This window comes from Gracilinanus agilis, chromosome 2, assembly GCF_016433145.1.
Source record: "Gracilinanus agilis isolate LMUSP501 chromosome 2, AgileGrace, whole genome shotgun sequence".
Classification (NCBI taxonomy): Eukaryota; Metazoa; Chordata; class Mammalia; order Didelphimorphia; family Didelphidae; genus Gracilinanus; species Gracilinanus agilis.
Window position 1 is genome coordinate 164856890 of NC_058131.1, and position 14704 is coordinate 164871593.

At 37.6% G+C, this 14704-nt stretch overlaps 1 protein-coding gene across 6 annotated transcripts in view; it reads left to right on the forward strand.

The window, feature by feature from the left end:
* The first annotated feature begins 1505 nt into the window (after nucleotides 1–1505).
* Nucleotides 1506–14704, forward strand: part of INTS10 (integrator complex subunit 10) — a 51020-nt gene continuing 37821 nt past the window's right edge. For all 6 annotated transcript variants that reach the window (XM_044663524.1, XM_044663526.1, XM_044663528.1 and 3 more), the window contains exons 1-6: nucleotides 1506–1723; nucleotides 4211–4278; nucleotides 8289–8392; nucleotides 11192–11331; nucleotides 13012–13093; nucleotides 13396–13536. In XM_044663524.1, the coding sequence (XP_044519459.1) occupies nucleotides 1511–1723; nucleotides 4211–4278; nucleotides 8289–8392; nucleotides 11192–11331; nucleotides 13012–13093; nucleotides 13396–13536 (748 nt within the window). In that variant the 5' untranslated portion in view covers nucleotides 1506–1510. The remainder of the gene's footprint in view (nucleotides 1724–4210; nucleotides 4279–8288; nucleotides 8393–11191; nucleotides 11332–13011; nucleotides 13094–13395; nucleotides 13537–14704) is intronic.

Sequence of the window (14704 nt, forward strand, 5' to 3'; positions counted from 1 at the left end):
TTTACTAAGACTAAGAAAATTAATCAAGGTTTAGTGTTGTCCAGGGTTACAAAGCTAACATGTATCAATGATAGGACTTAAACCCAGATTTTCCTTGCCTCAAAAGCCAGCACAATCTTCATTATGCCATGCTACCTCTTGGAATCTGAGTCCCTGTCCTAACTATTGAGTATATATTTATAAACTTTGTATTTATGCTACATATATTTTTATATGCATTTTTCTCACCCATTAGGATGTAATCTCTTTGGGGGTAGTTTCATTCTTTTAACAAAGGGCCTGGTACAGAGCATGTGCATAAAAAATTATTGTTTGACATTTAAATCCCAGCTATTGATCTAATTTAGGCTGGTATCCTAAAGGATAGACTCAGGTTATTATTTTGTTATTAGAAACCTTATACCCTTAGAAAGCCCTGACAGAGCTTTTATTCTCCTGGTATTGTCCTAGAAAATCGAGGGTAAATTCAGTCATTTAACTATCATCAGAGAAGAGCTTTACTGGACATAAATCAATTAACCAACCAATATTTATGAAGCCTTGCTTTATAGAAGTAATAAAATGGTTAGAGACAAGGAAGGAGGCACTTCTAATTAGGAAGTTTTTGCAATAATCTAAAAGAGCTGATCAAGCCTCGGCTTCAGATGGTAGACCTGCGAGTGGAGAGATAGTGGTCAAAATTTAGGAATTGATATATGTTGTTCAATCATGTCTGACTCTTCATAATCCCTTGCAGAGTTCTCTTAGCAGATAGATAATGGGGTGCTTTGCCATTTCTTTCCTCAGCCCATTTTTTTTTACAGATGAGGACTTGCCTACGGTCTGAGTGTCTTAAGTTTCCTGACTCCAGGCCCAGTGCTGTGAACCACTGAGCCTAGCTGCCCCTTAGATATAGTGAAGAACAGAAGATAAAGCTAAGATTAGTAACCTGACACAAATGGAAGGTTGGTTGGCCTTTCAAAAGAAACAGGGAGAGGCATCTAGGTTAAGTGGATAGCCAGGATTAGATGCGAGAAACGCCGGCCCTAACCGATCTCTGGCCCTGGAACCGGCCCCGAGTCTCCCTTTTCTCACACTCCAACCGCCAAAAGGCAAATCCCCGCCCCCTGTCCCTCACGCATGCGCAGTTAGCCAGCACAGGCACAGCCTCTTTTCTTTCGCTCCTCCCCCTCCCCAGGCCCAGGCTCTAACACCTCGCGACCGGATTCCGGGATCGCCGCTCCTCCCCCTCAAAGAGTTACAACAAAAGAAAGAAGAGAGGGATTGGAGGGACAACCAGACGGCCAATAGTATTCCTTTCCTTTGCGCATGCTTGTTGGGAATGGCCGGGGTCGAACGGGAGATAAAATCCAGTTCTCCATATTTTACTGCTGCCTGGGACCGCCACTAAAATAGAACGGTTCAGGAAAACGAACGCGGTGAGAGGGCGGCCTGGGGCAGGGCTAAAAAGCTTCTGATAAAACCCGGAGAAATGGAGCCAGTCTCAGGAGGCGATGGCACGGCTTTGGACATGCGCAGTAGGCTTTCCACGGGTTCGGGTCCCGGGGTCGGAGGGTCGGGCAGTGAGTCCAAGGGACTCGCTTGCTCCAGCGTCATGTCGTCCATAGGCGACTGTGAGTTTCTGGTGCAGCGAGCCCGGGAACTGGTGCAGCAAGATCTGTGGGCGGCCAAGGCCTGGCTCATTACCGCGCGCAGCCTCTACCCGGCCGACTTCAATATCCAGGTCAGGGTCCGGCGTGCGCGCGCGCGCCTGTGTTTGGGAACCGGACGTGCGTGTGGGGGCGCGCGCTCTCGTGTGTCAGTGCAGCTGTGGGGCTGTCCCGGCGTGTCCCTACGTGCGCGCGTCTAAAGGGAAGTGGGGGTGTACTCTATACTGTGTGCATGTATGCATGTAGTGTGAATGTATATATAGCGTGCATGTCTATGTAGTGTGTATGTGCTATCAATATATAGAGTGTAAATGTATAGTTCAAGTGTGTATGTCTGTGAATATGTCTATAGTGAGTGTATAGTGAGTACGTATTTGTATAGTGTGTATAAATATAGTGTACGTGTATATAGTGAGTATATATGTGGTGTGTCTATAATATGAATGTATGTATAGTGAGTTTGTTATATGTAATATATTTTACACATAGTGTATGAGTGCGTATGTATAATGTATTACAGTGTAAATGTATATTGTATATGTACAGTGTTTTTATATATTGTGTGTATATATAACTATTACATAGTTTGAGTGTGTAGTTTGTGTACACACTGTTCCCAAAACCAGGCAAAGGTGAGGATGTCAAGTTCCAGAGCCGGGATTCTTAATCTGTAGTCTATGATCTTGCTTTTAGGGAGCAGCTAGGCAGCTCATTGGAGTCAGGAAAACCCAGGTTCAAATCCTGCCTCAGACATTCCCTAGCCCTGTGGCCTTTGACAAGTCATTTAACTTCTCCCAACTTATTTCCTCATCTGCAAAATGGAAATATTTATTAATAGTAGCACTTCCCTTACTGGGAGTGTCACAAGGGCTAAATGAGTTAGTTCTTTATAAAGAGTTTCCCTAACCTTAAGGCTCCATAAAAATGCTAGCTATTTTTATGTATTGCTATATTGACGTAGGTAAATGTATTTTAGTATAATTGTAATATTATGTATTTTATTTTATGCATTTGAAAACATTATTCTGAGAGGTAGATTTCACCAGACTACCAAAGGAATCCATGATATAACAAAGATTTAAAAATCTCTGCTCTGGAGCATTAGTCCTGGTGTCAGCTAGGAGACACAGAGCATTAGGTAAAGAATCAAGAAGACCTGAGTCTTCAAATTAGGCTTCAGACATCTAGTAATTGTATGACTCTGGTCAAGTCATTTTCACCTCTGCCTGGCTCAGTTTCCTCATCTGTAAAAGATAATGGTAAAGTGCTTAGCACAAAAACTGGCACATAGTACTCTATATATGTTAGCCATTATTATGATCATTATTAAAAGGAGATAATAAAAGCCCCTTTCTTTTGGTCTTGTGGTGAACAATATACTAAGCTATATAAATTCTAATTATTACTGTTTTTATTATTATCATAGTATATTACAATAGGAGTATCTGAAGTAATTCTCAGTGTTATTCTGTGATGCCTTACCTTACACCCTTCTTTTTCATATTCTTGCCTTTCTCTAGTTTTCTTCTTTTAGCTGTCCTCTTCTATTTTAGGCACTGGTGTTCTCTCCTTTCCCAAATTACCAAGTCCCTAGCTTTTTCCAGATTAATTATAGGACCTTATCTCTCTGAGCCTCAGTTTCTTTATCTGCAAAATGAGTAGATTGTGTTAGTATAACTTGGCAATTTGCATGTTGTTTCTCCCTATAGAATGTAAGCCCCTTGAGGACAGGAGACTATTTTTCATTTTTGTTTTTGAATCTGTTAGTAAAATTGAATGTTTTAAATTGAAATTGAATCCTGTTCCCTGCTTTTCTCTCTGTCCCCTTTTCTGCCTTTCACATATGACAGAGATGGAGAACCTTTTAGTGATAGAGTGCCAGCCCTCCCCCCCTCCACACACACACACCACATACCATGCCTCTCTCCCCACTGACTCCCAGACGTGCCCCACCTCTCCCTTACCCTACACATGCAGGTGAAGTCAGGAATGTCCTCAGCAAGTGTAGAGAAGGGGAAAAGAGTGGCCCAAGTGCTCTGCTTCCCTCTAGCTCTGCAGCCTGTAAGCTGCCCACCTCACTCCCTGTGCGCTCCTATTGGGCTACTGGGCAGAGGGGAAGGAGATGTGAAAAAATGAAAAAAGGCATGGTTGGAGAGGGGGAAGGGAGCAGCTTCACCTGATTCCCTCTGCCTTTCTAGTAATGAACTGAGGAGTGGTGGGGAATGACCTAGTACACATAGAGAGCATTCTGCATGCCAACTTTGGCATCCGTGCCATAGGTTCACCATCACTGTTATATGACATTGCTAAGCCCCTGCAGTGAATGGCAAAGCTAAAGAGACTGCTGACCCTACCATACTTTCTATTTTTTTAACTGCATCTAATATTTTTAAAATCCATTTTCACTATTAAAAAATCCTTCAGTGTTTTTGACTCATTGACATATAATGTTGTGAGTACTTAAAAAACTTTTACTGATGATGATAGTTTGCACTGTGTTAACGCTGCCTTCTAGCCCAGAGACAATTGATAATGTCAAATGTGAATTGTCTTTGTTTCAGTATGAGATGTATATCATTGAACGGAATGCAGAGCGGACAGCTTCAGCAGGAAGACTCCTGTATGACATGTGAGTGAAGACAATTCCACCTCTGTTTGACTTGACATATTCTCCTCATTGAATTTCTACATGAGGTTTTGTATCTAGGTATGGAATCAGGAATGCAAAGATTATCTGCAGGCTTGCCCAGGACACCAGGATTTATTATTTAGAAAGGTTGTATATCAATGTAGGTAATATTTCTTAAAAACTAAACAAGGCACACAAAGGCAAGGTATCTCCGTGTATTGAGAGCCAAGCCTAGAGGCAGAAGGTCCTGGGTTTAAATATGACCTTGAACATTTCCTCATTGTGTGACCCTGGGCAAGTCACTTAACCCTCATTGCCTAACCCTTACACTCTTCTGCCTTAGAACCAATATACATTATCAATTCTAAGACAGAAGGTAAAGATTAAAAAAAAAAAACCTAAACAACGACTTGGTGCCCTTTCTGAACCATCCTTCTTGCCCATGTGCTCCTCTGTGTATGGCATTTAAAACCCCTCACGATCTGGTTTCTCAGGCCTATTGCATGTTACTCCCTTTCATGCATTCTACAACATTTCTTGACACTGTGATAAAAGATAGTCCATCCCTGACACTTCCCTGCCTTTGCTCAGACTATATACCACCAGCCTGGAAATCATTCCCTTCTCACTTCAGCTCCTTAGAATCCCTAGCTTCCTTCAAGGTTTATCTCAAATACTGCCTTCTGCAGGATGTTTCTCCTTCTTTTCTTTCTCCTACTTGGTAGTGTTTTACTCCCCCACTCCCAATTACTTTGTATTTATTTTGTCTTCATCTTTTTAAAGGAAGCATAATAGTGTTGTTAAAAGACCCAAGATCCAAAGCCAGCAAGGCTCAGATACATATTAGCTGTGAACAGGAGCAGGTCCCTTAAAACACACACACAGAGCACATGTTTAAACCAGTGGAAATGCGCATCGGCTATGGGGGGGGGGGGGAGTCAGGGCGTGAAGGGGAAAGTAAGAGCATGAATCATGTAACCATGTTAACTTTTCTAAAAATTAAAAATTATTAAATAAAAATAAAAAAATAAAACTAACTCACTCTCTCTCTCTCTCTCTCTCTCTCTCTCTCTCTCAACAATTCTTTAGAATTTAGTCTTATAGAATAGCATAGTCTATAGAGCCAACCTCAAAAATCAGGAAGACTGGTATTCAAGTCCTGCTTCTAACTTCCCAGGCAACTCTGCGATTATGAGTTGCAGACAAGTTGCCTGCCTGCATTGGCAGAGGGGCTTCTTTCATCACCTCATCTTCTTAATCTTCTTAATACCATTCAAATCACAGATCCAGAACAAAGCATTTTCTTTCTTTAGCTGGGAACAAGTCTCCCTCCCCTCCCTTGTTCCCCCCCCCCGCCCCCACCATCAGAATGGAAGCACCTTGAAGGCTAGGGAAGTTCTTTGGTCTTTTGGCACTTAGTAAATGATTGTCAAATGAATAAATGTAAGGCATAGACAAGTATCCTATGTTTCATATGCTATGGACTTCTGCAGTTTTCTCTTAAGCAGTCTTATTTTTTTCTTTTTCTTTTAAACAATTTTTAAACCTTTGCCTTCAGTCTAAGAATTTATACTAAATATAAGTTCCAAGGCAAAAGAGTGGTAAAGAGTAGACAATTGGGGTGAATTGATTTGCCCAGGGTCACACAGCTAGGACAATGTCTGAGATCAGATTTGAACCTAGGACCTCCTATCTATAGGCCTAGCTTTCTATCCACTGAGCCACCTAGCTACCCCAGTCTTATTGTTTCTTAACAATCATTTTCCATTTCTTGGTAATTCTCTTTGAGTCTAAAGGCATAGAACTTTCTTCTCTTAGAAGAAAGAAAAGTGGTAGTTTTTGTTTTAATCTAAATTGTTTTGACTACCAACATTCTTTATGGGCAATGAAAGTTTGGAATTTAGGTATCTATTGTATGTTTGGAATTGGGGAGATGCCATTTAAAAGTATGTTACAAATTTCCTATGGACACGTGGGGACTTTGAGACTACATTTTCCATGATTCCGATGGATTTCCGGTTTCCTGTTTTTGGGCGTGGGGATATCAGACATCCCCACACAGAGGGCAGTTTAAATTCAGAGGAGGGCCTAGAGAAACTCTCTTGGTTTTCCTGGGTGGCTGGCTGGCGTACAAGAGAAAGAGGATGGGCACTGGCGGTAAATTTAAAAGATAGTCAAGCGCAGTCATATATATTTTACCAACAAGGCCATGGCTGTTAAAATATTAATTTCTCTTATACTATATGTCTTTATCATTTGTAATTGTAACACTACAGTGAGAGCAAGAAAGAGGGTTTTTAAAAAGTTTTAATGCAGTTTAAGCTTTAATAATTTTAGAATAAAATATCCTACAAACTTGCAAAAACTAACATTTGAAAGGTCATGTAAAATTTTAAAACACTGGTATGTTTCCTATTAAATTTTCAACATAACTACTCACTTATATGGTGTACATTGTTCTAATCAATTTTTGATTGTCGCAAAAACTTTCATTAATACTTCTTCAATGACTGAAAAGATAACATTTGTAAACTTAGCCTTAAGATTGTCCAAAGAAGAAGGTTTTGATGCATACATGACAGTTTTGATGTGATCCCACAATAAAAAGTTTGATGGAGATAGATTCAGGTGACTATAGTAGCCAGGAAAAGGTCTTTGTTTCCTTATACACCAGTCTGGAAAAGTATCATCCGAAAACTATCATATATGTGGTACATAATGGCAGGTAATATATTTTGTTCAAATTAAAATTATGCACATATTATTCGCACTTCACAAAACTAAGTTTAAAGCACATTTAAATGATTAAAATTTCAAATTGTGGGTGGCATTGGGTGGCTCAGTAGATTGAGAGCTAGGCCCAGAAATGGGAGGTTCTAGGTTCAACTCCGACTTCGAACCATTTCACAATATTGATTCTAAGGCGGAAGGTAAGGGTTTGTTGTTTTTTTTTTAAGTTTCAAATTGTGTTTTTTTTTTTAATAAGTTTGTGGCACTTATATTTCTGAAGTTATTAAAACTGCTCAAGACTTTGGGGGCACCCTATATATACATATTTTAGTGGTACTTTTTTTTATTTAAGAATTTTACTTTTTTATTTGTTGGTTACATTAAAATTCCCAGATATCTTCCTCTCTTCTTCCACTCCCTGAGATACTGGAGAAGACATTTGATATGGGGGGTGGGGGGGAAGAAGGCAGGGAATATATATATATGTTAGTATATATACTATGTTTTTTCATGTTTCTATTTATCAGTTCTTTTTCTGGAGGTAGAAATCCACAAATTATTCTTCAAACATTAATTCTTTAGCTATATGTAATTTCTCTTGGTTCTACTCATTTCATTTTTCATAATTTCATGTAGGTCTTCCCATGATTTTTTAAGAATTAACCTTGTCATTTCTTCAAGCACAGTAGTATTCCATCACAATCATATTCCAAACTTGTTCAGCTATACTCCAATTGATGGGCATCCTCTCAATTTCCATTTCTTTGCCATCACATAGAGGGCTGCTATAAATTTTTACAACATGTGGGTTCTTTTCCTTTTACCCTGATCACTCTGGGAAACAGACCCAAGAGTGATATTGCCAGATCTAAGGGTATATGCACCATTTTATAACTCTGAGTATGATTCTTGACCAAATCAGACCACAGTTCCACCAATAATGTATTAGTGTCCTCATTTTTCTCACATCCCCCCCTAACATTTGTCATTTTTCCCTTTTATCATTTTAGCCAATGTGATAGGTGTGAGATAATATCTCAAAATTATTTCAATTTGCATTTCTCTAATCAGTAAAGATTTAGAGCTTTTTTCCGTGTAACTATATTTGACTTTAATTTCTTTATCAAAAAAATAACCATTCATATCTTTTGGCCACTTATTGATTGGGGAATGGTTCATATTCTTACAAATTTGACAACATTCTCTATATATTTTAGGTATGAGGTCTCCATCTGAAAGTACTCTTTTTTTCCTTTTTTTTTTTTTTTTTTTTTTTTAAGGTTTGTGAATTTCCCTGACCAACCAGTGGTATGGAGAGAAATCAGTGTTATCACTTCTGCATTACGGAATGATTCCCAGGATAAGCAAACTCAGTTTTTAAGAGGTAAGGTGTGACAATCGTGTATATTACAAAGTAAACTTGCCTGAATCTCAAATTTCTATCTTAGTAATTTAAAAAAAATTTTTTTGGTCTTGGTATCTAAATTTTTTTCTGTGGTATTAGGGAATCCCATGAGCATTTTCTTGGAGCCCCTTAGTATCCTTGGAGAGAAATGAACTTATCATTTTTCCTAAGGAAAAGTTGTAAGCTAAAATAGGCAATTAAAGTGCCTAAAAGTAAACAAATCACAGAAAGGAAGGAGTGGAGACTACTTCTTAAGAATTTTCTTTGTAGTCTTTCTAATTTTGGGAACTCTTAGGGAAAAAAATGTCAAATTTGAAGTGAATACAAAAAGACTATCAACTTACCAGATGTCTTGTAAATATAGTTGAAGTGTGGAGGAAAAGGAATCAAGATTATTTTGTTTTGTTTGACTATTTTATTTAGAGAAAGAAAACCTGTGGATGTCTAGTAAAAACACAATGATTTTAGGTTTTCATGAAAAAAAGTGAGGCAATTTACCTTATTCTACCATGCAATAATTGACATTAAATGTTTATTATTTTTAAATCCTTACCTTCTGTCTTAAACTCAATACTACATATTGGTTCTAAGGCAGAAGAGTGGTAAGGGCTAGGCAGTGGGAGTTAAGTGACTTGCCCGGGCTCACAGAGCTAGACAGTAAACATTTAAGTTCTACTATGTAGCAGGCACTGAACTAAGTGAAAGATTCAAAGAAAGGCAACCCTGGATGAGCTAATGATCTAATGACAGGAGACAATAAGCAGACAACTATGTACAAAATAAGTTATATACAAGAAAATTAGAAGTAGTCAGTAGAAGAAAACCATTAGAATTAAGAAGGCTGGGAAAAGCTTCCTATAAAAAATAATATTTTAGTTACCACTTGAAGAAAGGCAGGAAGTTATGAGGCAGAGGCGACAAACAACCAGGAAAAATGCTCAAAGTCAGGAGATAACATGTCTCATTCCAAGAGCAATAAGGAGGCACGTCCCTGGTCTCTAGATTATGTGAGAGAAATGTAAGATATCAGAATGTGTGTGTGAGGTTATAGAAGGTTTTGAATGTCAGAGGATTTTAAATGATCTTAAATATGTTAGGAAGCCACTGGATCTTATTGGGGGTGGGAGGAATAACATGGTCGGACTTGTACTTAAGGAAAATCACTTTGTTGATACTGCTTGTGACCCCAGCAATACAGAATTTCTGTCCTTTTAAACTTTTTTTAAATTTTTATTTTTATTGTCATGCAAAACACACTACCATACATAACCAAAACCCCAAAATAAAACCATAAATACACTGATGTGAATGACAACTCCCAGCAGTTCTTCTCTGGAGTTAGAGAGGATTCCCCATCATAAATCTTTCGAGATTGTCCCAGATCAATTCATTGCTGAGAGTAGCCAAGTTTTCACAAATAATCATCTTCCATTATTGCTGTTACAATGTTCTCCCTGTTCTGCTTATTTCACTCTGCATCAGTTCCTGCAGATCTTTCCAGGTTTTTCTGAAATCATCCTGCTTATCATTTCTTATAACACAATGATATTTCATCACCATGTGACCATAATTTGTTCAGCCAATTGATGGACATACCCTCAATTTCCAGTTCTTTATTGCTATAAATTTTTTTGTACAAGTAAGTTCTTACCCCTTTTTATCATCTCTTTGGGATACAGACCCAGTAGTGGTATTACCGAATCAAAGAATATGTACAGTTTCATAGCTCTTTGGGCATAGTCCCAAATTGCCCTCCAGAATGACTGGATCAGTTCACAACTCCAATAGTGAATTAATGTCCCAATTTTACCATATCCCTTCCCCCAAAAAAATACCACTTTCCTTTACTGTCACATTGGCTAATCTGATTGGCATGAAGTGGTACCTTAGTATTGTTTTAATTTGCATTTCTCTAATCAAGAAATATTTATAACATCTTTTTCATATTATTGATGGCTTTGATTTCTTCATCTGAAAATTGCTTGTTCATATCCTTTGACCATTTGCCAATTGGGGAATAACTTGTATTCTTATAAATTTGACTTAGTTCTCTATAAATTTGAGATTTTAGATCTTTATCAGAGACATTTGTTATAAAATTTTTTCCCAGTTTGTTGTTCCCTTCTAATCTTGGTTACATTAGTTTTGTTTGTACAAAAACTTTTTAACTTGATATAATCAAAATTATTCATTTTACATCTTATAATACTCTCTATCTCTTGTTTGGTCATAAATTCTTTAATTCTCCAAAGATCTACCAGATAAACTATTTTGTGTTCCCCTAATTTAGTTATGGTATCACTCTTCTTGGTATAAGGTGCAAGATAGATATTGATCTATACCTAGCTTTTGTCTTACTGTTTTCCAATTTTCTCAGCAGTTTTTGTTAAAGAGTGAGTTCTTATTCCAAAAGCTAAGATCTTTGTATTTTCAAACACTAAGTTGCTAAGGTCATTTACCCCTCATTTTGTGTATCTAATCTATTCCATTGACCCACCATTCTATTTCTTAGCCAATATAGTTTGTTTTGATGATGGTGCTTTATAGTACAGTTTGAGATCTGGTAAAGCTAGGCCTCCTTCCTTTACACAGAATTTCTATCTTTAGACCTAACTACCAAGTACTAACAAACTTAAATGTCTGTTGGCAAGAAATAATAAAAATTAAATTTCTTCATTTTACATTGGTTGATCTAAACATTATCATATCTTATTCTTTTGCCTCTCTCTCTCTTCTCATTTTCCAAAAATAAGAAAAGGAACATTTTATTTTGTACAGGTTTATTTGAAACCCTTCCTGGTCGGGTACAATGTGAGATGTTACTAAAGGCCACAGAACAATGCTTTAATACACTGGAGCGAGCTGAAATGTTACTTCTCCTTTTGAGGCGTTTCCCTGAAACAGTTGTACAGCATGGGGTAAGAGAAGATTTGGTACAATGGTACCTTAATAAATGTTCCCATTCAATTGATACATTTCTTTTATATTCCTTGGGACTAAACAATGTATAAATTCTTAATTTGGGTGTTTTTGAGAAATGGGGCTAACACTTATGTTTCAACAGTTTCAAATTGTCTCAAACAACAATTTGCTTCTGATTCAGTCTCCTTTCTCTCCTTTTCTCACTTTTACCAATAGTTCTCTTCACTCTAGCAGGTCAACTCTCCTTCCCTTGGCATATTTTCTGGCTTGATGACCTGACTGGCCTATTCTGTTATACCCCCTTCAGAATTTATTTTGATTTTTGCTTTTCTTGTTTTGTGGTTCTTTCATCATTGTCATGGTCCAGCGCTTTGTGGTAGAGTTAAAACGGGTAACGTTTAGTTTTAAAAACTTGAACAAGGTAACTTTTAAGGACTCCTTTACATTTGTTAAGAGCATCAGAAATGCAGAAGTGTCTTGATAATTTAAAAAGAATTTCATCAGATCCATTGTCTTTTTTTTATTTATTTAGAACATTTTTCCATGGTTACATGATTCATAATTTTTCCCATCCGCCCCAGAGCTGACAAGCAGTTCCACTGGGTTATACATGTATCATTGTTCAAAACCTATTTCCATGTTATTCATATTTGCAATAGAGTGAACTTTAAAGCCAAAACCCCAATCATATACCCATTGAAATGTGATCGATCATATGTTTTTCTTCTGCATTTCTGCTCCCATGGTTCTTTTTCTGTACGTAGATAGCGTTCTTTCTCATACATTCCTCTAGATTGTCCTGTGTCATTGCATTGCTGCTAGTAGAAAACTCCATTACGTTCAATTGTGCCATAACGTATCAGTCTCTGTGTACAGTGTTCTCCTACTTCTGCTCCTTTCGCTCTGCATCAATTCCTAGAGGTCTTTCCAGTTCACTTAGAAATCCCCCAGTACTTCATTCCTTCTAGCACAATAATATTCCATCACCATCAGATATCACAATTTGTTCAGCCACCAATGTCTTAAGTGTTTGCCTTTCAAAGCTCTTTGACACAGAGTTTTATAGCTGAAAAAAGTAAGTGCTAATAGTTACTCATCTCCTCTGTAGCAAAGTTACCCTTCTATGTTCCTCCAGACACTGTCATAATATTCTTCAAGCTCCACGTCTGATACTTTCTACTAGTTTCTATAGTGATGTTATCAGTTTCTTATTTTTCCTAGCTAAAAGTAAAATAATAGGAGCAGAGTGATCTATTTGGGATTCTGTTCCTCTATTTGTCATGGATGTCTTATTTTGTTTCTCTGAGATGTGAAATTACGATCCTTACTTTGCCAAAAAACAAAATAAAAAAGAATTCATCTTTAATAGGCATATATTAATATATAAAGAAAATGTTGAGGCAGCTAGGTAACACAGTGTATAGTGTGCCAAGCCTGGAGTTGGAAGGACCTGAGTTCAGATCTGGTCTCAAACACTTTCTAGCTAGTATGACCCTGGGCAAGTCACTTAACCCCCATTGCCTAACTCTTGTCTTAGAATTGATACTAACACAGAAAAGTGAGTGTTTTTTAAAAAGAGGAAGGGGGCCAGAATGTTATTCTGATTCCTTTACAGACTGTTTATCAAACTTTATGACATTGCATTTTAATATACAATTATTTACATTTTACTATAGGTTGGCCTTGGGGAAACATTGTTGGAAGCTGAAAATATTGATGAACAAGAATCCCCTGTTAACTGCTTTAGAAAATTATTTGGTAAGAATAGTTTCCTTATTTCAGGTCAAGAAACCTCAACAGGGTTGGTGGACAGGAAAGGCCATGTTATGAATACCAAATAGTATGTCAGGAGACTCAGATTAATGGAACCATTTATATTATGGAACTTTAATGAATCACCCCATTTTTCAATAAATGTTTACATTTTACTTGTCCAGGAAAAGGTTTGCCAGTTTTCTTCTTTTATAAGAAGTTTAGATTTCTAAATTTTCCGTGAATTAATACTTTATTAGTATTCTAGTGTGGGGGAAAAAAAACAACTTTTTTTTTTCTTTCAACAGTTTGTGATGTCCTTCCTCTCATAATTAATAACCCTGATGTTAGGTTACCTGCCAGCCTTTTATATAAGTATTTGAACAAAGCGGCTGAATTTTATATTAATTATGTCACTAGGTCTACTCAGATGGAAAATCAGCATCAAGGTAAGTGAATTAGCCTGAAATTTTATTGTCAAGTTAAAAACTAAAGAATGTCTGTGCTTGAGACATCTAATGTAATATTTACATGATATTATATCTAATAAGTTTTAAGGTTTTAAAGAGATTTTTCTTGGGGTTTTTTGTTTTGTTTTGGTTTGAGTTTTTTTTTTTTGCTTTTTAAATAAAAATAATTGAGGGCTTTGCTCATTTTGGTGGGGAGGGAGAAAATTAGCAAAAATCACAAATTATCTTTCAGACAAGACTGTCTTTCCTGTTTTACCTCTCAACCAACAAGTATTTTAAACCCTACTCTGCCCATGAACATAAAAACAAAAACAAAACAACCACTGCCTTCTAGGAGCTTACATTCTATCAGAGGAGATATATATAGAGAGAAGTATATAGATGCGTATAAGATCATTTCAGAGGAGTAAACTAGCATCTGAGGGACAGAGGTGGGGTCAACAGGAAATAACATTTGGACTTCGAAGGAAATTGGAGATCATAAGAAGTGAAGAGGGAGTACATTCTAAGCATGGGCAACAGCAAATACAAAAAGCACACAGGCAGGAGATAGTGTCCTGTATGAGTTAGGAGCAAGAGGACCAGTCTAATTAGACCATTGAACATATGGAAATTTGGAACTGTGTTGTGTAAGGCTTCAAATGTCAAACAGAGGAGTTGGTCTTTGGTCCTAAAAGTGATTGGGAGCTACTAGAGCTTATTGAACAAGGGAGTGACATTGTCAGATCTCTGCTTTAGGAGTATCACTCTGGCACTTGGGTGAAAGATGAGCTGTGGAGGGAAGATCCTCAAAGATAGTATTGTAGGGCTGGAAAGGACAAGAGAGGCCATCAAGGCCAACGCCACCATTCTACAGATGAAGAAACTAAGTCACAGAGAAGTAAAGTGACTTGGCCAGACATCGAACTAGTAAGTTTCTGAGGCAGTTTTGAACTCCACTCTTCTTCATTACAAGGCCAGTGTCCTATCCACTCTACCATGCTGCCCCTCAGGAGCTGAGGCAGAGAAACTAGTTAGAAAGCCATTGTAGTCTTCTAGATGAGAGGTGAAAGGAGCCTGAAATAGGGCAATAGGAAGTGACAGGATTTGGCAGCTGATAGGTTATGTGAGGTGAGGGGCAGCGAAGAATCAAGGACAACTCTGAGGA